The sequence below is a fragment of the Cynocephalus volans genome, chromosome 8 (genome assembly GCF_027409185.1).
Source record: "Cynocephalus volans isolate mCynVol1 chromosome 8, mCynVol1.pri, whole genome shotgun sequence".
Classification (NCBI taxonomy): domain Eukaryota; kingdom Metazoa; phylum Chordata; class Mammalia; order Dermoptera; family Cynocephalidae; genus Cynocephalus; species Cynocephalus volans.
This window is the reverse complement of record NC_084467.1, coordinates 109923494-109946376: the sequence shown is the minus strand read 5'-3', so window position 1 is coordinate 109946376 and position 22883 is coordinate 109923494. Positions and strand designations below refer to the sequence as shown.

At 40.5% G+C, this 22883-nt stretch overlaps 1 protein-coding gene across 1 annotated transcript in view; it reads left to right on the top strand.

The window, feature by feature from the left end:
- Positions 1–5911: 5911 nt before the first annotated feature.
- THEM4 (thioesterase superfamily member 4) overlaps positions 5912–22883 on the top strand; it is a 59035-nt gene continuing 42063 nt past the window's right edge. The window contains exons 1-2 of the mRNA XM_063106573.1: positions 5912–6469; positions 19347–19533. Of these exons, the coding sequence (XP_062962643.1) occupies positions 6371–6469; positions 19347–19533 (286 nt within the window). The 5' untranslated portion in view covers positions 5912–6370. The remainder of the gene's footprint in view (positions 6470–19346; positions 19534–22883) is intronic.

The following is a 22883-nucleotide window of genomic DNA, read 5'->3' as shown; positions in this document are numbered from 1 at the left end:
ACTGAGAATTGCTGTAAGATTAATTGTCTAAAGGAATGTCATCTGACTTGTTTCACTGAAAGTTACCAGCCTATATTGTTAAACTATAACCCCACCTATGTTCTCTTCCTGTAACTTCCTGGTCTGAAAAATAAATGCAGGAAGAGAACGCCAATTTGGAGTTAATTTCCCAAGGAAGGGTTGCCTCTTGCTGGAGGGTCCCAGGGCAGTTAACCACTTCGGGGCTTCTCACTGCTCAGAAGAGATGGGCTTTGAGTAATCCTTTATGTCTCTGTCACCCAGGGGAAGTGGGGTGACAAATCTGTGGGGGGTGAAGCAACACAAAGCAACAAACAGCCTGGAAAAGCCACAGTTACTAGTGCAGCCCAGTGGGCTGTGCCCAGCAGAGCTGTGAGAACAAGGTTGCCTGATGCTTTGGGGGCCTAGATGCTTCATTGTGCCCAGGATACAGGACTTGGAGTCAAAGATGATTATTTTGGAGCTTTAAGATTTAATGTCTGCTCTGCTGGGTTTCAGACTTGTTTGGGACCTGTTTCCCCTTTCTTCTGACCTATTCCTCCCTTTTGGAATGGGAATGTGTACCTAATGTCTGTTTCACAGTTGTATCTTGGCAATAGATAAATTTGTTTTTTGATTTTTACAGGTTCACAGCTGGAAGCAATTTTGCCTTTGGTCTCAGATGAGACCTTAGACTCTGGAGTTTTAAGTTGTTGCTGGGACAAGCTAAGACTTTTGGGACTGTTGGGATGGAATGATTGTATTTTGTATGTGAGAGTGACATGAGTTTTGGGAGGCCAGGGGCAGAATGATGGAGTTTGGATGTATTGTCTTCCCAGAACTCATGTGGAAATCTTATCCCCAATGTGGCAGTGTTGGAAGCTGTTTGAGTCATAGGTGTGGATCCCTCATAAATGGATTAATGTTCTCCCTGGGAGAGTGATGGTAGTGAGTGAGTTCTCACTCTATTAATTTCCCACAAGAGCTGGTTGTTTAAAAGACCCTGGCTCAGGACAGGCCTGTGGCTCACTTGGGAGAGTGTGGTACTGATAGCACCAAGGCCACGGGTTCAGATCCCTACATAGGGATGGCTGGTTAGCTTACTTGTGAGAGCATGGTGCTGACAACAGCAAGTCAAGGGTTAAGATTCCCTTACTGGTCATCTTTTTTAAAAATTACAGATAAATAAATAAATAAAAGACCCTGGCACTTCCCTCTCTCTCTTGCTTCCTCTTGCCATGTGATCTGCTTGTACCCACCAGCTGACTGCCGCTTTCTGCCATGAGTAGAAGCAGCCTGGGGCCCACACCAGATGCAGCTGTCCCAGAATCATAAGCAAATAAACCTCTGTTTTTTATAAATTACCCAGTCTCAGGTATTCTGTTATAGTAACACAAAATGGACTAATACAGAAAGGAAATGAATTACTGATTCAAGCAAAACATGGATGAATCCCAACATAATCATACTGAATGAAAGAAATTCAGGTCACAAAAAGACTACCTACTATATGATTCCACTTATATAAAACTCTATAAAATGCAAATTAATCCAGTGACAGAAAGCAAATCAGTGGCTGCCTAGGAGGTGGAAGGAAAGTTTACAAGAGCATGAGCAAACTTAATGGGTAACAGATATGCTCATTATCTTGATTGTGGTGATGGTTGCATGTACCAAAACTTACCAAATTATACACTTTAAATATGTGCAGTTTATGCCAGTTATATCTCAATAAAGATGTCTACAAAATTAAATAATGGTAAGAATACTATTAAGTTTCATACCATTGGCTTATTTAAAGTGTAATTCTTTCAAAAGCAAGGTTGAAAATTTTTCCTTGCCTAAGCCACACAAACTTCAGAGAAAAACTCTTCCACTTCCACAGACTACCAATCCTATTCCTAGACCTGTTCCTTCCCCCTCCAAATTTGGCCAGACATTTCATATATGCTGCTAACAAAAATACCCCAGAGAAAGCCAGGTCAGAGTGACTTAGCCAAATGTATTGCCACTACTTGAAAAATCTGAATTTTTTTTTTTTTTTTTTTTTTTTTTAAAGATGACTGGTAAGGGGATCTTAACCCTTGACTTGGTGTTGTCAGCACCACGCTCACCCAGTGAGCCAACCGGCCATCCCTATATGGGATCCGAACCCGCAGCCTTGGTGTTATCAGCACCACACTCTCCCGAGTGAGCCACGGGCCGGCCCGAAAAATCTGAATTTTAAACAATGTAATTGACCTATAATTTTCCAAAGTCCAAAGTCCTTTGAGAGACTGATAGATGAGCTTTTGGAACATTAATAAAATAGACAATCTTAGCAGGACTGAAATCTGTTTATAGATTTTGATAGACTCTGACTACATTGTAAATTGTAAATATATACAATTTTAAGTTATCTGTGTAAACTGTTTTTTATTCATTAACAAAAGTTATCTCAGTTTTATGGGTTTATTTTACACTTGTGCCTCCTTCTGCATGCACCACACCAAAGATACTTTGGGCTCTTGCTGCTAAACAAGTATTTGAGCACTAAATGGGAGTTATTACAAGAAATACTACAATTAATAAGACAATTAGACACCATCCCTGCCACCAGGAAACTGTAAAACTATATTAAAGAGAAGACAACTGAAAGGTTATGGGGCAGGGAAGGATACGTTATGCCTGATCTTCATTCAGTTCAGTTGCTCTTGAATTCCCAGGGTCCAACTGCATTTGTCTTATCTCTTTTTTTTTTGGTGGCTGGCTGGTACAGCAATCGAACTTGGGCTCCAACCAATTGAGCTAACCAGCCAGCCCTGCACTGTCTTATCTCTCAAACTCCCTTTGTGTCCAAATGTTATACTTTCCCCTCAATGAATAGTGTAGGCTTAAAATATACCCGGGTGTTGTTATCTACTGAAAAACTGATGAAGAAGTTCATGCGAAAGAAATCAAGGCAAAATATCTAATACATCCAGATCCCTGGAGTTTGACAAATACTAATTGCTCACACACACACAAAAAGTAGAGAGGGGCTCTCAGGACTGAGAGCCAAGCCACAAGGCCAAGTTTATATATCTCTGATAAACCTTTTCCAGTAGTGGTTCCTCCAGTCCCACCTTTATTGTGTGAGTGGCTACAGAACTGTGTTGGTGGAAAAGTACAAGTATTGTGTAACCCACCAGTCTTAATTAATTAATTATGTAAACTTACATAATTATTATAATTTGGTAAGTTTGATACATGCAAACTTACATAATTAATTATGTAATTACACAATTTTTTTACATAATTAGTTAATTATGTAAACTCACCTCAGGATGTACTAGGACTGTGGCATACTGGTAAATGTCTAATAAAGGGGAGAGAGGATGGCCCCGATTTGCCATGAGTGAAGTGAATACTCCCTCCCAGTCCATTTTTTTTTTAAAAAAAGATGACCGGTAAGGGGATCTTAACCCTTAACTTGGTGTTATCAGCACCACACTCTCCGGAGTGAGCCACAGGCTGGCCCGTTCTCCCAGTCCATTTTCAAGCTACCACTATGATGTCACTGAATTCAAAGTTGGGATGATATATGTTTAGTATTCCCACCATACAAATACAGTAGAGGTAAATGACCCTTGTTGGAATGAGCAGGACTGAAGCCAGATTGGGAACTAAAACCATAGATTGTATGCAAATTTTAAAAGCACAGTTTTTTCCTTGATGCATTTCCTTGATTTCTCTTAGTTCCCTCTTTTCCCACGGTTATTTGATATTTTGAACCTTGGTTATGGGACAAGGTAACATTATTTATGTGAACCTAAAGTTGTTTTCCAGCCAGCCTGAAGCTGCAAATTTGCAGACCCTGGGAAACAAAGGAAGACATCAATAAAGCTATGCTGATTCCACCCCTCCAGCAGTGTCACCTCTTGCAGAGTGACGGAGACACAAAAGATTACATAGGGGGCCGACCCCGTGGCGCACTCGGGAGAGTGCGGCGCTGCGAGCGCAGCAGTGCTCCCGCCGCGGGTTCGGATCCTACATAAGGACGGCTGGTGCGCTCACTGGCTGAGCGTGGTGCTGACAACACCAAGCCAAGGGTTGAGATCTCCTTACCAGTCATCTTTAAAAAAAAAAAGATTACACAGAGCCCATGTATTCAGAAGCCCAAAGGGACTACACCAAGGGAAAACTTCAAGAGAGGAAAGCCCAGGCATAGCCCTGAGTCAGGTTTTGTTTCATTTTTTATTGTAAAGACAAAGTTACAGAAGAAAAACAGGTAGTTGATCAATCATAGGGAAAACACAAACGCACTGGCTACGTGACAATCTTCATTAAAGCAGGTGTAACTTAAAATAGTTTAAGCAATTTACCATCAAAAGGAGTCATAAAACTAAGCTATTTGATGTACAAAAAGAAACAATGAGATAATCATCATAGCGCTTAGCTCCCCAAGAAACTCAAACAGCTTAAGGGCAAGATGTGGAACATCCCCCAAGCACTAACTAGCAGAATATCCTTGAAGATTTTAGCTTACATACTTTCCCATCATTTAGGTTTAGGTGCTCCAAGGCAACTGCCCCCAGAGCAATCACTTTTTGTTGTGCTTCAAGTCTATCTACATCAAAGGCTTTAGTCCTGTAAAATTTTCTGGTCTTTCTTAATCTTAGCATTTCTATGTGTTTTCCTAAAGGGTTGGGCTTTGGCCCCCTAAGCTAGAGGCTCTTGCCTCCTAAACTACAGGACTTTGGTCCTTCTAAGCTACAAGCTTTGCCCCTGTGAAATACATGTGTTTTATTTCTTTCTCATTAATGTCAATATCCTCCACACAGCAGGACCTTGAGATAACAACAAAGATGGGAACAGAAACCAGATGGAGTCTTGGCAACACTCTGCACCTGAGTCCTTGCATAGAGCCCTTGCAGCTCATGTCCCCTACCCTCCTCCTTTTTATTTCCCATGTTCCGTTCCCTTGGCCCTCTCTTTAAAAATTCCTCAGTAAATCTTTGAGATGGCTTTAGCCTGGCCATTCTCCTTCAGGTTTACCAGAGAGATGGGTTAGCCTAACATTTCTTCTCAGGTCACAGGTATTCCTGAATAAAAGCTGACTTCCATTTTTACCAACATTTGCTTTTTGAGTTGTTTTTGAAAGGGGACAGGCAGCCAGATCTCTGTACCAGTAGCAAATTTTGGCGAGCCAATCCAGGAGTTGAGTGGCTCTGGTAACAACCTCAAGAGCACAGATGATAGTAAAATGTAGTAAAATAACCAGGAAATTACAGTGTCTATTCCCTTTTTAGGATCGACTATCTTCGTTTTTAATATAACTTAATTGTAAGTTTACATAATTTAAATTTTAATAATGGTCGTGTTTAAGATCTGGCTTGCCAAATTCTTGAAATTTTAATAATCAGGCTTACATGAGGCTGTACAAGACAGACCTTGGGACACCAAGACAGCGCCATTGCACCACTGTCCTGAGGGCACTTTCCTTGAAAAAAGACGGTTCTGTTAATAGCAAAACCTGATATACATTCTTATTAGTACTCACAACAAACAGATAAACAGGGGCCAGGAGCAATTGAAGAGTTTGTACAAGATGTTACTAAGCGGTGGAGGAGGAGTTTGAGCTGGTCAAATCTGACTGCAAAGCTAAGGGTGAACATCCTTCAAATGTTCCTATGATTCTGTTTGACAGTCTGACTCAGGGACTTCTGGTTCAACTTGAGGCCTAAAGGGTCCTCTCTCTAATGCGCAAGCGCGCGCGTTGGCCGGGGTGTGGGGGTAAGGCGGGTGTAGGCAGCAGGAAAAGCAGCATGTTAATTGGATGAAGGCCGGATGTACCCAGAAGGCTCTCTGTAGATCAGCAGATCCCAAAGACTTATCCGTGGTCTATGAGAAAACACTACTCATACCACTCCTTGTCCGCGCTCCTGCCCTCCGAGGGCCTTCAGTTTTCTGCGGCAGGGAGAACTACCTGGGAACAGGGAACATTGCTTTCGTCCGGCACGTACGGTAGGGGTGATCGCGAATCTTCCACTGACAGCGCGCCGGCGCCAGGGCTGAGGGGCCGAGGGCGCTAATCCGGGACCGCCCCAGCCGCCCTCCGCCGGCTTTTGAGTGGCCCCGGAAGTGGCCCGGGCGCCTGGCGACGGCGGAAAGTCTTTCGGAACGAAAAGGCCGAGGCCAGGCTGTAGCCAGACGACCGCGTCCTCACTCAGCCGGGGTCCCACCAACCTCACGCCCCTCCGGCCCGCCTTCCCTCCAGGACGCGCTGCCTGCCCTCCAGGCTCCGCCCTCGGCCCGCCCCCAGAGCTAATACCGGTGGGCGGGCGTGTGGGGAGCGAGCTTGCTCTTCTGCGCTAGGACGCTGGCACCCTCGCTCCCGCCGCCACTCGGGGCCATGCTGCGGATCTGTGCCGCGCGCCTGCGCTCGGTCGGGGCCCCGCGCTGTCCGCGGGGAGGCGCGTGCCCGCCTGCGAGCCAGCCGGGACCGGCGCGGGTGAGTCCGGGGGGTGCGGGCGGGCGCCGGGGACAGACAGGACTCACAGTTAGAGACGAGCTTGCAACTGCGGATCCTTTTAATTGTTTATCCCTCATCCTGCCGGTCTCAGAATGAAAGCTAACGTCGGCTCCAAACGGTCCTGAGATGCAAACCTTCGGAAACTGGACGGGAAGGGAACTGTTTGGAAGCAGTGTGCTGGTTGCTCGACTGCTCATCAGGGAAAGGACCCCCCACTGCTACTGGTATTAAAAAAGAAAGGTTAAGCAAGGTCACACAGAAAACGGGTGGCCGAGTGAGCGTCTGAACCTAGGCAGCCTGGCTCATACAGACCTCCCTAGAATACCACTGTCTCTTCCGATGTTTTAATCCTGATGGTCTGTGACTTGTCTTATTCCTGAGAGTGAAAGCCAACTCGGGAAGTAAGTAGAAGGCTTCTGTTTGTCCGATAATCAATCATACCCTCTCTAAGCCAGTTTCTTCACTTTTGAAGATATATTATAAGATTAAATGATGGTTAAAGCTTGGATGTTGATAACACCAGGGTCAAGGGTTCGGATCCCCATGCCGGCTAGCCGCCGAAAAAAAGAAAGCAAAAAATGAAATGAGATAATACAGGGAAAGTGTTTAATGCGGTGCCTGGAACATAGTTTTAAATAAATTTTTCCCGCTCTTATATCCCTATATTTTGTTTCATTGATGTATTCAATTAATATTGATTAAGCCCCAACAAATATGCCAGGCATTATTAGCTACTGATGATATATTAGATGAGTAATAAATACTCCTTTCTCTCAAGGAACTCACAATCTAGTTTGGGAGAATGTCAAAAAGACAAAGTTACAACAAACTTTTTTTTCAATTTAACAATTACTCCCTTTTGGTCAGGCTCTCACCTAGGTGTGTGTGTAACCAAAACTTAGGGCATTGGTGCTACTCTCAGTCACCATCGTTTTGTTTTCAGTCTCAACACATCACTCGTAGGTTACAGTATCCTATCATTATGATGTGTTTCTTGGACATTTCATCATTCCGGGAGAGAGGCCATTTAGTGTTCAGCAGGTGGCTGCTTGTAGATAACTTTTTGAGAGGATACAGCTGACCAGAGAGACTACTATTTTGACTCTCAGGAGTCAATACCAAGAGTTTCGAGAATGCCAGGGTCACTATGAAACAAACCAACTAAAATCAAATAGATCAAACCCATAATTCTTTTTTTTTATTGAAACAATTGATTATACATATTTGTGGGTTACAGAGTTGACTATCGATACTTGAGTACACTATGTGATGGTCAAATCAGGATAATTAGCATATTCATCATTACAATACATAATCATTCTTTGTGTCTGTTAACCAATTTCTCGCCGCTGTTTCCTCACTCAGTTCTGTTTTTTCCTTCTGAAAGTTCAACATATTATTGTGATTGTTGTTTCTTTTGTTTTTGGGGTGGGGAAGGGACCGCCACTTCTGCCCCAGCGTTTTCCTTACCCCCTTCAGCCTAGTAGGTACCCACATTCATATGCCCAGCCTGTCTTGCAGACTATGTTACCCTCTTCTGGAAAATATTTCTGGCCTAGATGTCAGTGGAGATACTAGCCAACGAGGGGAGAGTTTCAAAGAAAGAGTGGTATTAGTAGTATTAAAGGTCACGAGAAGACTGAGGACCGTGAAAAGGCCATTTGACTTAGCTGGTGAGGGCTAATTGTGGCTTTCAAAGTTACAGTGGAGGCAGAAGCCACGTTGCAGGGGTTATGAATAGAGGAGCTGTAAACCACTCTCCCACTCAAACTTGTCAGGGACAGGAAGGGAAAAATAAGATGTTGGAGAGTGCAACTACATAATCAACTGAAAGTTTTTCTCAAGTTAGAAAAATCCTGGGGTTATTTTCCAGCAGAAAATAAAGAAATAGAATATGGAACCAAAGTCTAAGGTGCGATAAAAATTTCCTCTTTTTGATGAAATATTTATATCTATTTGCCATCAAGAATTAACTTCATTTTCCAAAAGCTTTAATGAGCAAGTCAAGTGTATATGAATATATAGGTGGTTGTTGTTTCTTTCTCCCTTTCTTTCTTTCTTATTTGTTTATTTTTTAGCTCTCACTTAAGAGTGAGGACATGCAGTATTTCTGTGTCTGGCTTATTTCAGTCAACATTTTTTTCTCCAAGCTCATCCATGTTGCTATGAATGGCAGAATTTCATTCTTTTTTATGTCTGAGTAGTATTCCATTGTGCATATATACCACATTTTCCTTATCCAGTTGTTCATTGATGGACATTTTAGGTTGGTTCTGTAACTTGGCTATTGTAAATAGAGCTGTGATAAATATGGGAGTGCAGGTATCCCTCTGACATGATGATTTTCGTTCCTTTGGGTATAAATCCAGAAGTGGGATTGCTGGATCATATCGTAGTTCTATCTATAGTTGTTTGAGAAACTTCCATACTATTTTCCACAGTGGCTGTACTAATTTATAGTCCCACCAACAGTGTAGAAGGGTTCCCTTTTCTCCATATCCTTGACAGCATTTGTTATTCTGTCCTTTTGATAATAGCCAGTCTAACTGGGGTAAGGTGATATCTCAAAGTAGTTTTGATTTGCATGTCCCTGATGATTAGTCATGTTGAACATTTTTCATGAACCTGTTGTCCATTTGTATGTCTTCCCTTGAGAAATGTCTATTCAGCTCCTTTGCCCATTTTTTATTTGGATTATTTGGTTTTCTTACTGTTTAAGTTCCTTGTGTATTTTGGATATTAATCCTGTGTCAGATTTATGGTTTGCAAATATTTTCTACCATTCTATAGGTTGTCTTTTCATTCTGTTGATTGTTTCCTTTGCTGTGCAAAAGCTTTTATGATCCCTTTTGTTTATTTTTGTTGTTGTTGCCTGTGCTTTGGAGATCTTATTCATAAAGTCTTTGCCCAGTCCTACATCCTGAAGTGTTTCCCCTGTGTTTTCTTCTAGGAGTCTTTTTCTGTTGTTGTTGTAAAGAAAAGAGGTTTATTTGGCTCATGATTCTGAGGCAGCTGCATCTGGTGTGGGCCTTAGGCTGCTTCTACTCATGGTGGAAAGTGGCAGACCACTGACAGGTGCAAGATCATACGGCAAGAGGAAGCAAGGGGGGCGGGGTGTGCCAAGGTCCTTTAAACAGCCAGCTCTCACAGGAACTAACAGAGTGAGAACTCACTCACTGCCCCTCCCCCAGGCATTAATCTATTCATGAGGGATCTGCCCAGTGACCCAAACAGCTCCCAACATTGCTATATTGGGGATCAGATTTTGACATGAGCTTTGGGGGGACAACATATCCGAACTCTATCATTCTACTCCAGCCCCACAAAAGCTCATGTCCCTCTCACATACAAAATATAATCATTCCATCCCAATAGTCCCCCAAATCGTAACTTATTCCAGTACCAACTTAAAAGCCCAGAGTCTCACCTGAGACCAGGGGCAAAACTTCTTCCAGCTGTGAACCTGTGAAAATCAAAAACAAATTTATGTACTGCCAAGATACAATTGTGGAACAGACGTTGGATTCATATTCCCATTCCAAAAAGGAGGAATAGGCCCCAAACAAGTCCAAAACCCAGCAAGGCAAACATTAAATCTTAAAGCTCCAAAATAATTTTCTTTGACTCCAAGTCCTGCATCCTGGGCACAGTGGGGAATTTGGGCCTCCAAAGCATCAGGCAGTCCCACCCCTATGGCTCTGCCGGGAGCAACCCACTGGGTGCACTGGTGGCTGCATCTTTTCCAGGCCAATGTTGCAAATTACCAGTGGGCCTACAGTTGTGGGGTCCTTGTACTCCTATCGCTCTACTAGACATTGCCCTGGTAGGAGCTTTCTGTGGGGGCTCTGATTCCACATTTCTGCTGGCACTGTTCTAGTAGATGCCCTTTGTGGTGGCTCTGCTCCTGTGGTAGGTCCCTGCCTGGGTCCCCAGGCCCTTCCATACATCCTCTGAAATCTGGGTGAAGGCTGCCACTCCTCCACTGCTCTTGCATTCTTAACACCACACGGACACTACCAAGATTTCTAGCTTGTGCTCTTTAGCGGTGCTACAGGAAGCACACTTGGGGCTACTTGATGCAGGGCTGCTGCAGCCCTAGCAGTGGGGATGCAGGGAACAGTGTCCCGAGGCAGCACAGGGCAGCAGGCCCTGGGTCTGTCCACTGGAACAATTTGGTCCACTAGGTCCTCCCCTGTGATGGGAGGGGTGGCCTTGAGACTTCTGAAATGATTTCAGGACCTTTCTGCCATTCTCTTGGTTGTTAGCATCTGGCTGCCTCATAGCCATGCTAATATCTTTAGCAACCAGTTCTTGCTCTGCACCTTTGGACTTTTTTCCTGAAAATGCTCTCTCATTCTCTACCACATGGCCAGGCTACAAGTTTTCCAAATCTTTACACTCTGCTTTTCTTTTAATTATAAATTCCAGCTTTACGTCATGCCTTTGCCACCGTAATTTGAGAATAGGCTGTTACAAGTAGCCATGCAGCTGTTCAAATGCTTTGCTGCTTAGAAATTTCTTTTGCCAAATAGCCTGGGTCAGCACCTCAAAGTTCCATGTTACATAAAACTTTTGAGCACAAACAGAGTGCAGCCACGTTCCTTGTAAGTTCATACCAAGGGTGATCTTTTCCCCAGTTTCCAATAAGCTCCTTCTCATTTATATCTAAGTCCTTCTCGGAATGGCCTTTACTGTCCATATTTCTATCAGCATTCTGATTACCTACATTTAACCAATCTCTAAACCATTTTAAACTCTCCCTGGTTCTGTCTTCTAACCTCACCAGCATTTAGGCTTTTCCCAGCCTGTTTCTCCAAAATCTTCCATCCTGTCCTCAACGCTCAGTTCCAAAATTGCTTCCACATTTTCAAGCATCTATTATAAGAAACACCCCATTTCTCTGGTACCAATTTTCTGTATTAGTCTGTTTTTGAGTTGCTATAAAAGAATACCTCTCATCAATTGCGACCCCTCAACCTTGAACTTCCCGGCATTCGGAACTGTAAGAAATAAATTTCTTTTCTTTGTAAATTACCCAGTCTTAGGTATTTAATTATAGCTGTAGAAAACAAAGATACTTCCTGTATAATTAATATATCAAATAAGCCTAGTTAGTTTACCGATCCTTGAGATGTTCTGATGCCCTGTGTAATATCCCAAAATTAGTTCAAGGTCAAAAAGACTTAGTTTACAATTTGATTTTGGAAGATTTGTTAAAAATATAAAAGGTTTGAAACACTTGACCAAGGCCTGGCTGGTTAGCTCAGTTGGTTAGAGTGTGGTGCTGATAACACCAAGATCCGGGGTTTGATCCCTGTACTGGCCAGCCACCAAAAATAAATAAATATATATAAATTTAAAAAACACTTGATCAAAATAGGATCATAGGTTACTGTGAAATAAGTTACTCATTTAACCGGAGTAATAATTTTAAAACTTCAAAAGGCAAATACAGAGAGTTACATAGTTGTGGAAGCAACCTTAGGTCTTTAAAAGAGAGGACTCAATTTTCTTAAGTAATCTAAGACCTAATAAAGACAACATGAAGCACAGGGACTCATCTTTTTTTTTTTTTTAAAGATGACCCGTAAGGGGATCTTAACTCTTGATTTGGTGTTGTCAGCACCACGCTCTCCCGAGTGAGCCACAGGCCAGCCCCCACAGGGACTCATCTTAATAAAACACAAAGTCTTTGTTTCCTAGAGCAATTACCTAAAAGGTAAAGAGAAATCTTTTACTATTTCCTATTAAGAGCAGATTAATACTCCAAGAAAACCTTGTTTTAACAGAGAGGACCAAATTCTAGTTTTGCACCAGTGTACTTTTGATATTAGGTCTCATTTTTATAAACTTATCAGTTTTAGTTCACTTAACAACACATGAAATTCTTGTCTGTTTACAACCCTTCTGCAACTTTTTTATATCCATTAATTTGTCCTATACTCTTCCTCTTTCCCATAAACAAAATACATTTTCACCCTTTATCACTTCCTTTATAAAACATGCCTCACTTCTCTCACATAGAGTTGTTTTCCCTTATTATTTCTAGTTTTGGTTACCATATATTAATTAGAATTTTTAATCCTTAGTAATCTTGATTTCTAGTGAAAACTAGCAAGCATTGTGTATTGTTTTATAGCAGCATTCACCATTTCACAATTTCTAGAATGATGTATTTCCTCAAATTTTATGTTTATTAACAGACCCAAATATATTTAGTTTCTCTATATATATTTTAAATTTATGTTCATTAATTAATGTTTTAGTATTTTAACTTACTTAGAAATGACTCAGACATTTCATGATTTAATTTAACATAACATGACTTTAAGATTTCAAGTTACTAAGAAAGACTTTTGAAACTATGACAGGATTGTCTATAAACTTTTATCCCATTTAAATTTACCTAATTTACTATTTCTTCACAATTATGCTTGAATTGCACCTTAAGTCATTGAAAGAGTTCAGGAAATGTCACCCCAACATATGTTGCTTTGGTATATTGATTACTTCGAGCTAAAGACACTTGAAAAATAGCAAAGTGCAGGGCAGAGCTTTCTTAATTCCCCTTTTCTGCCTAAAGGTAGATCCTCCAAGAAGTTGTCATTACCTCTCCCCAACTAGTTCCAGCAACCAGGGAACATTAACTTTCATCACAGGAGAGGAGACTTAACCACACCCAGATGGGTGGTTGTCATAACCATCATCTATTCTTCTTCAAGCCTATTTATCCTTCCCCAGGATTATTTACTCTGAGGATATTTCTCTTCTTCACCTCCTGACTATTAAACCCATTCCAGCAGGGAGGTTGAGTCAAGGGACCTTTGCCCTTTTTGTGATTGACCTGCCTGATTATTGCCCTAAGCAATTGTTAGGTATGTTGCTCATTGTAATCTCTGCCTTTCAGCTTTTTAAATTTATACAAACTGGAATAGGTAGAGTGGACTGGTTTGGGGCCCTGTAGTTTTGGAAGACCAACAGGGTTCCCTCTGGTCTGTCCAGTCTGGTAGATTTTAACCTTTTGTATTAGTCCGTTTCTGTTACTTATAACAGAGTACATGGAACTGGGTGATTTATAAAGAAAATAAAATTTATTGCTTACAGTTTCAGAGGCTCAGAAGTCCAAAGTCCAGGTAACATATTTGATGGTGGCGATAGTGATCCAGGGGTCTCACATTGCAAGGTGGAGATGCACTCTCCTTTTAAAGCCATCGGAAACACACCCCTGAACCATCATTATTAATCCATTCACTGTGGTGTGGTCCTACAATCTAATTACCTCTTCAAGACCCCACCTTTCAATTACCATAATAGGATTTCCCACCCTCTTAACAGTCTCGGTGGAGGACTTGGGGGACACAATTCAAGCTTCAATGAGTTTGGGGGGGACATTCAGTCCACTACACTTTTGTTTTAACCCCATCACTGTCCACTTTATTCATCCCACTTTTAATAACCATCCAACAATTTTCTACCCTAAATTTGCATTTCCAAAGGAATGGCTCTTAGGTTAAAAAAAGAAAAAAGGTAGAAAATTTACATTTTAAAGCCATGGGACTTAAATTTCATGCCTAAATACTAAACAAAGGTGTAAGTAGGAAGCCCAGTTAAGACAAAATTACCTCGTATGAGGCGCATTTAGACCAATGTTTTCTCCTATTATAAAAATATCTATTGATTTTCCTTTATAAGTGTACATTTTTTACAAAGAGTTTCAGAATACCTAGCTAAATGCCAGAAAGGTGTATTTTGGAGACTGATTTAGTTTGATAGGTAGGTTTTCAATTTAGCTTCTGTTTCTTAACTAGATTACTGATTTCAGGACAGAGCCTATAAATGAATAGGACATTGAAAGCATTTTCTATGCCTGGATTCAGCATGGATAGCTCTGAAAAGGAAGCAAAGCTGCTTGACCTGAGGGCCAAAAACACTTTATCTTTCTTTTTGCTTTTGGGGTAGAGTAGTAACTAAATGAAAAAGTTGGTAGATTCAGTTTTCTTATCAACTAGTTGTTTAAGCTTTTCATTTGCCTTTTGGAAAGTCTTTTAAAAAAAGCAATAAAATTGTTTGACCTCTTTTTAAATGCTCTGCACATCAGTAGGTGTCCCTGAGGGCCTAATTTGGGAGCCCTTGTTTTTAAATGTAAAGTTCACTGTTGTTTATCTGAAATGTTCCACACAATGGCCATCTAATTCTAAATTATCTTTAGCAAGATTTTGCCATTTTTGTAAATATTTCAGCTTCTGGGGCTTAATTCTTATACATGTAAAAGGAAGGAGTAGCCAGAAGGCAGAATACTCAGTTCTTTAGAAATTAAGGATCCCATTTTTACATTGAATCTTGGGTCTCTCAGAGCCCAGATAAAAGCCTAAGAAGGAGATGCCACAGGGTTGGGTCATGTAATGCTTTCACAGTGTTCCTTTGTTGCATGGAAGTTTTTTTGAAGGTGGTAGGTGACCTAATGTCAACTAACCTGTTTCTGTGACAAACTTTACCTTTCTTGGGAGGCTTATTTTTTGGTGGTGAGCAAACTAATGCTCTTAAGTTCCCAACTCGTGCCCACCAGTCAAGTTGTGGCTGTGGTTCTGAGATCCCCTTGACCAACTTAGATTTTCCTCTACCTAAGCTCACAAGAAAAAGACACAAAGACTATAATACAAAATCCCTGCAAATTTCTGAAAGCCAGAGTTTACAGCCCCTGCAGTAATTGCCATATACTGCCAGTTTCTGTCTGACCCAGTCAGACTCCTGAGACCTCCCTACAGGAGCAAGTCCTGTTTCTGTCATGACTGCTGCTCTTGCCACCACAAACCCCAAAGGGTCATGTGATCTCTCACAACACAAACAAACCCTGGATTCAAAAGCCAGAAAGATCAGGAGACTCAATGCAAAAAGAACAGAGTCTGACATGACAGGAATTTACAATGCTCAGGGCTCCATGAGGAAGACAGGGGACCTCAAAAGGGGTTAGTGGCTCCTCTCCTGTATTCCTCAAGGGGTCTCGGAGTCATCAGCAGTGTCCTTCAGGTTTCTTTGTAGGTCACTAGAACTGTCAAAAGACAAAATTACAACAAATTTATTTTAAAGATTTTAATTGGCTTTTATTTGTGATTCTAGAATCAGGCAACACCTCATTCTGTAAAATAGAATGACTATTCAGATGAGCTGAGTAGAAGAGGGTGGCTTTATAGACAGAAAAGAGCTGAAAAAAGCAGAAACAGAACAAAAAACGGATTGCTCACTTCAAAGTTATTTTCCTTGTAAAGGTTAAAGCAGAGGGGACTTTCTTATCATGCTGGCTAAAACTGGTTTATTTAGGGATTAGGCTATTATCTCTCTCCTGATTTCTTGGAAGGTCAGATAAACAATTCAGTTTCTGCTTGGTGGCATGGAACTTCAGCGTGAGTAACTTCATTTTGGTTTGAACTGTTGGGCCTAGTGCAGGAGCTCAGTCCAAACCAGTGGCCTCCTATAAATTTTATTTAACTGGTGAAATTGCAAAATTAAAGTATGTGTGTACTATGTGCCATAATGAAGTACTAAGGGAACATCTCTATCAAGCAAGAACTGAAAAAGAAGTTTAGTAATTTAGATGAGTATAGCGTCTCCATTAAGCTATTGTAGCCTTCTTTTAAAGATAATGAGTGCAGATTGGTCACTAATCCTGTATCATCTTGCACATTGGAAAAGAAAATGTCTTGTGCTAATCTTACAACAAACATGAACTCACTTCTTTAATTATATGTTGGTGCCTTGTAATCTGTGCTAATATTCATGTTAATATTTATAGGCTTTATAAGTCATGCTCCTTTTTGCTCAGTAACTTAATCTTAAAAGAGACACTTAAAAAAAAGTCATAACTTTTCTTAACCAGTCCAACTTTATAAATGAATAACGAAAGATCAAGCAAGACCTTTCTTCCATTGGGGCAACAAAAGATAATGATTATCCCTAACATTTGTCTTTCATGTATACTCTATGCTATGAATTCACTAGTTCCTTAATTTCAACTATCTCTTAGTTCTTGCCTCCTTGAACTGAAACTTTTATTATTTTTATTTCCCACAACATTATAGCATCCATTTATTTTTTTTTTTTATTTTTATTTTTTTTATTTTTTTATTATTTATTTTTTTTTTTTTTTAAAAGATGACCGGTAAGGGGATCTTAACCCTTGACTTGGTGTTGTCAGCACCACGCTCAGCCAGTGAGCGAACCGGCCATCCGTATATGGGATCCGAACCCGGGGCCTTGGTGTTATCAGCACCGCACTCTCCCGAGTGAGCCACGGGCCGGCCCTATAGCATCCATTTAGGGTAACAAACTCAACATGCCCCAAGCTAAAATTAATAGTTCCACTCCCATTTTCTCCTGACTCACACACACATGCACACTAACAGAAACTTTGTCTTTGTTTTCCTTCTATCCACGCCAGTCTTCAAAGCCTCAACTCTGGAATTATACAAGACTCTTCTACTTTCTCTTTCCCACAGTCAGGAACTGCCCTCATACCTTAGTTCCAATGTCCTAAATATCTTAAAACTTTTCTTCTCATTCTTCTGTACCCAGTTCAGGTTGTTACTATATCTGACCCAGATCTTTGCAACCGTCTTTTAACTGGTTTCTCTATCATTGTGTCTCACCATTTTAATTTATCCTTTACACCAGATGCAGCTTTCCAAAACCTATGTTCATGTTGCTCCCTTGCTTAAAAAGTCTTAAGGCTCCCTGTAGAGGAAAAAGTTGTTTTATCATTCAAGTATTATCTTCATGATTCTTTAAAGACTCCCTTTCTTTAATTAACTTCATCCTAAGTAATAGCATTTGTGAAATCACAAGTGTTATGTGCTATTTATGTCATCTTATGTTATATAAATATATATTTTATATATGAAATATAAATATTTTTGATATTTAAAGATATGTGAATCTTCATCCATGTGCCACCCCAAATCATCTTTCATACCGGTCTTTGGAAACATTGACCTAGAAGATGAAATCTAAGACCTGCATTAGGGCCAAAGAGTCTCTGTGGCATGGTGCCTCTTCTGCTTTGCCAACCACACCTTGTTGCTCTTCTTCTCTTTGCCTCTTACATCTGTGAGGCTGAAATCGTAGCAGTTCCCCAAAGTGTCATATGCTTGTTTCATCCCTCTATGCTTTTACTTGAGCAGCCCTCCCATTCTCTCCTTTATGACCTTTTTATCCTATAAAATCACTCCATCATTTTGAAGTTTTCCCTGAAAGTCATTATGTATGTATCTGTATCTACTTCTGTTGTATTTTTCACATCCAAGGTTGCTAACGCTTGAAGACAGGGCCTGAGTCTCCTTTCTTTGTCTTACCTGACCCTTGCATAGAACTAGAGCATATACCAGGGCTTTAAAAAGTTTGTTGGATTTAGCTGGATCCCAGACTTTAAAAGTTAAAATCAGTTAAGAGAGCCTACAGTTGAGGGAGTCATTCTAATTCCTAAAAGTCTTTGATTAGCTGTTTCACTGGTCCAAAAAAGAATGCTGGAACTGATCGATCCTGGAGTCAGCTATTTCATTTATTTATTTATTTATTTATTTTAAAAGATGACCGGTAAGGGGATCTTAACGCTTCACTTGGTGTTGTCAGCACTACACTCTCCAAAGTGAGCTAACCGGCCATCCGTATATAGGGATCCAAACCCATGGCCTTGGTGTTATCAGCACCACACTCTCCCAAATAAGCCACGGGCTGGCCCTTGGAGTCAGCTTTTTTAGATGAGACCTGTGGATGAGATGAATTCTTAATTCCAAAGCCTATACACACTGTTCTACCTTTCATTTGACATATATTGGTCAATACATATTAATCTGTGATGAATTGTGTTTGTTGGGTTACTTCTAGAATTCATGTATTTTAAAAACTACATGACTGGAGCTAGATTCTAAGGAAATAATCAAAATAGAGAAAAGAATGTAAAAATATATTCCTAGATTACAGTCTTGGACACTCCTACTACCTTTCAGATAAAGGCCAGATCTGATCATGTCCCTCTCCTGTTTAACCCTGCAAATACAATTCAAACCAGTTAGCTAATATTGAGGCTTTGCCTACATTTCTGCAGCCGTCCACTCCTCCTCTTGTGCCATAACAATGCCAAACTTCTTTTAGGCTTTAATTGCTTTCTTATCTTCTTTTTTGGTGGCGGCCAGTACAGGGATCCGAACCCTTGACTTCAGTGTTGTAACACTACACTCTAACCAACTGAGTTAATTGGCCAGCCCTAGGCTTTTATTTCATCTGTAAAATAGGGATAATAATTACTACCTGCTTCAAGTGATTGTAATAAGACCCCTCAAAACTATTTTATGCCTCCTTGCTTTTGCACACAGTGTTCCTTTACAATACTCTTTCCAGCTGGCTAATTTCTACTTGCCTAATCAATATTCAAGTAAAAGAACCCCTCCTTGAACCTCCAATCTGAGAGGCATACCTATCCCTTGTTCTCTAGCTTCTTGTGCATTCCCAGCTGATAGCACTTTTTACCTGAAGGATAATGTCTGTCCTTTATCTGTATCTCCAGTGCCTGGCTCACCTGTGCTTGATTAAGGTTGGAAAAAAGAATGGAATCAGCAGACCAGGGCTTAAGTCTGGCTCTGCCAATAACCAGGTGGGTGACACTGGGCAAATCACTCACCCTCTTTCAATCTCCCATTTCTCCCAAGCAGGCTGGACCAGGTGATCCCTGAAACTCCTTCCATTTTGAAATGACAGGCTTCTGGGAAGAAGAAAAGGAGCAAGATAGTTGTAGACAGTAGGAGAATGTGTTATGAAATAGAATGCATCTCCCATTACTCTTCTTTTTCTTCTTTCTGTCTTTTAGAGATTATTTTCTTCTGAGAAACTCACTCAGAGGGACCATTCTCTCCCCAACCCCAGCTGGAGCAAGGATTTAAGACTCCTCTTTGACCAGTTCATGAAGAAATGTGAAGACAGCTCCTGGAAACGTTTGCCTTCATATAAATGTGAATTTTCTCAACAGGTTCAAGACTTCAAAACCCATTTTCTTGGTAGGAACAGCCACTTCCCCATCAATAATATTTAAACATCAAATATAAAACTAAGAACAGATTGAAGCACTGGTTACCACTTGAAAAAGAAAGGAGTATAGTATACAGTTTCTATAGTTCCCAGTTTTTTTGTTGTTGTTTTGTTTTTGTGGCTGGCCAGGTTTGGAGATCCGAACCCCTGACCTTGATGTTATAATACTGCACTCTAACCAGCTGAGCTAACTGGCCAGCCCTATAGTCCCCAGTTTTATAGGCCAGAAATCTCAATAAGTTTTGCAGATTGTGGGAAAACATAAAGTCTGTTGTCAAGAACCAGACTGCCCCTACTCTGGCACCTTCATCACCATCAGTAGGAGCAAAAAAGGAGCCCCAGAGAGCCTCCACCCTCCCACAACTCATCACCTCTCTGTCCTGAGGCTGTCATCACTAATCTCATTTTGCCCTTTATCCCAGTATCTGGCTGTGTTATCCTAAGAAGCTCAGAACGCTCAAATCACCCCTCATCTCTCAGACTGTAAATCCCTCAAGGCATCCCACCCCGCATCCAACACATGCATATTTCACTTCTTATCCTTCTGGGTTTTTTGTTTGTTTGTTTTTAATTAGTACCCTTTTTTATTTTTTAAAACAATTTTAAGTTTATTGAAAAAATGAGCAGAAAGTACAGAGTTCCCATGTATACTCCCTGCCTCTAATAACCCCTATTATTAACATCTGGCATTACTGTGGCATATTTGTTATAATTTATGAGTCAATATTGATACCTTATTATTATCTAAAGTCCATAGTTTATATTAGCACTTATTCTTTGTTTTGCCTTCTATGGATTTTGACAAATGTATGATGACGTATATCTACCATAGTACTATAATATGAATAGTTTCACTGCCCTGAAAATCCCCAGTTCTCCCTCTGTTCACTCCTTCCTCCCTCCGCCCTGAACCCCTGGCAACCACTGATCTTTTTACTGTAACCATAGTTTTGCCTTTTCCAGAATGTCATTTAGTTGGAATCATTCAATATGCAGCCAGATTTCCAGATTGGCTTCTTTAATTCAGTAATATGCATAATTGGTGCATTTAATTTTTCCATAGCACTCATCATCTCACATACTTAGTGTTTTATTTACTTAATGGCCTGTCTCTCACCACTAGAGTGGAAGCTCCATAAAGGCAAAGATTTTGTATGTTTTATCCCCTACTGTATTTCTGGTGCTTAGAACAGTACCTGGCACACAGTAAGTGTACCTTATAAATGTTTGTAGGAAGAAGGAAAGCAGGGAGGGAGCCTGCTCAAGATGCTCTACTTGTTTTTCTTTATCTTTCCCCTTTTTAGTCCCTAGAATGTGGTTCCAGATCCCTCGTATAGGAATCAGGGAGAATAGCAAACCCTTTTCTTTCTTGCCCATAGCTTTCTTCATCTTCCTTTTTGGATCTGGTGGGAGTAGAAACTACAATCAGGCCAGCTGTTGTGACTTAAAAGGGGCACATCTGAAAAACTTGGAAAACTTCTGTTTGCAAGTCTGCATTGGCTTATCAATTTTGCAGTTACTGAACTATTAAATTGCTGTTTGTCAGTCTATCTGAAACCTGACTCTTGATCTGAATCACCTGGACCCTTAGCGTAGAGCCTGAGAATATGTATTTTTAACAACCTTCCAGATTGCTCAGATGCATTTGGTTCTGGAATTTGAGGACCACTAATTTCTGTGACAATGTTAACAATTAACTAGAAATTGAAAATTCTTTAAACTGGTTTTATCTTCACACTGCAAAAGCCAATCTTATTGAACTCATGTTTGGGGTTTTGGTCTTGAGGGTTTTTTTTGGCAGCTGGCCAGTATGGGGGTCTGAACCCTTGACCTTGGTGTTACCAATACCAAGTTGAACTCATCTTTGTTTTTATCTCCCTTTATTTTATTTTTTTTTTATATCTTATTTTATTTTGTGGATATACAATGTGGTTGATTATCGTGGCCCATTACCGAAACCTCCCTCCCTCCTACTTCTCCCCCCTCCCTCTCAACAATGTCCTTTCTGTTTGCTTGTCGTATCAACTTCAAGGAGTTGCAATTGTTATGTCTTCTTCCCCCTCCCTCCCCGGTTTTTGTGTGTGTGTGTGTGTGTGTGTGTGTGTGTGTGTGTGAATTTATTTATTTATTTTTATCTCCCACCAATAAGTGAGAACATGTGATATTTCTCTTTCTGTGCCTGACTTGTTTCACTTAATATAATTCTCTCTAGGTCCATCCATATCGTTGCAAATGGCAGTATTTCATTCTTTTTTATAGCTGAGTAGTATTCCATTGTGTAGATATACCACATTTTCCGTATTCACTCATCCGATGATGGACATTTGGGCTGGTTCTAACTCTTGGCTATTGTAAAGAGTGCTGCAATGAACATTGGGGAACAGGTATACCTTCAACTTGATGATTTCCATTCTTCTGCGTATATTTCCAGCAGTGGGATAGCTGGGTCATATGGTAGATCTATCTGCAATTGTTTGAGGAACCTCCATGCCATTTTCCATAGAGGCTGCACCATGTTACAAGTCCCACCAACAATGTATGAGAGTTCCTTTTCATCCGTAACCTCTCCAACATTTATCGTTCAGAGTCTGGATTTAAGCCATCCTAACTGGGGTGAGATGGTATCTCAGTATGGTTTTGATTTGCATTTCCCAAATGCTGAGTGATGTTGAGCATTTTTTCATACGTCTGTTCGCCATTCGTATATCTTCCTTAGAGAAATGCCTATTTAGCTCTTTTGCCTATTTTTTAATTGGGTTGCTTGCTTTTTCTTGTAAAGTTGTTTGAGTTCCTTGTATATTCTGGATATTAATCCTTTGTCAGATGTATATTTTGCAAATATTTTCTCCCACTCTGTTGGTTGTCTTTTAACTCTGTTAATTGTTTCTTTTGCTGTGCAGAAGCTTTTTAGTTTGATATAATCACATTTGTTTATTTTTCCTTTGGTTGCCATGCTTTCCTTTGGTTGAGGTCATGTTCATGAAGTCTGTGTCCAGTCCTTTTATCTCCCTTTAAATGAAGATAATAATGTCCAACTTTATCTGCTGTTTTAGAAGATACTATAATTCCTAATTAGGCTCTTAAATTACTTTTACTTTTAAAAGAAAAACAAAAATTTACAGCACCTGCCCCTATGAGAATGCAAAAAGTACACTATTCTTTCAGATAAGCACTCAGAAATTAATAGTTTCCCCTCCCCAAAGAATGTCTATTTTTTAAAGGAGATATCAGTGGCTTTCATAGGATTCTCAAAGGAGTCCGTGACCTAAAAATGTTAGGAACCATTAGTTTAAAGAGTTTTATAGGGCTGGCCATTTAG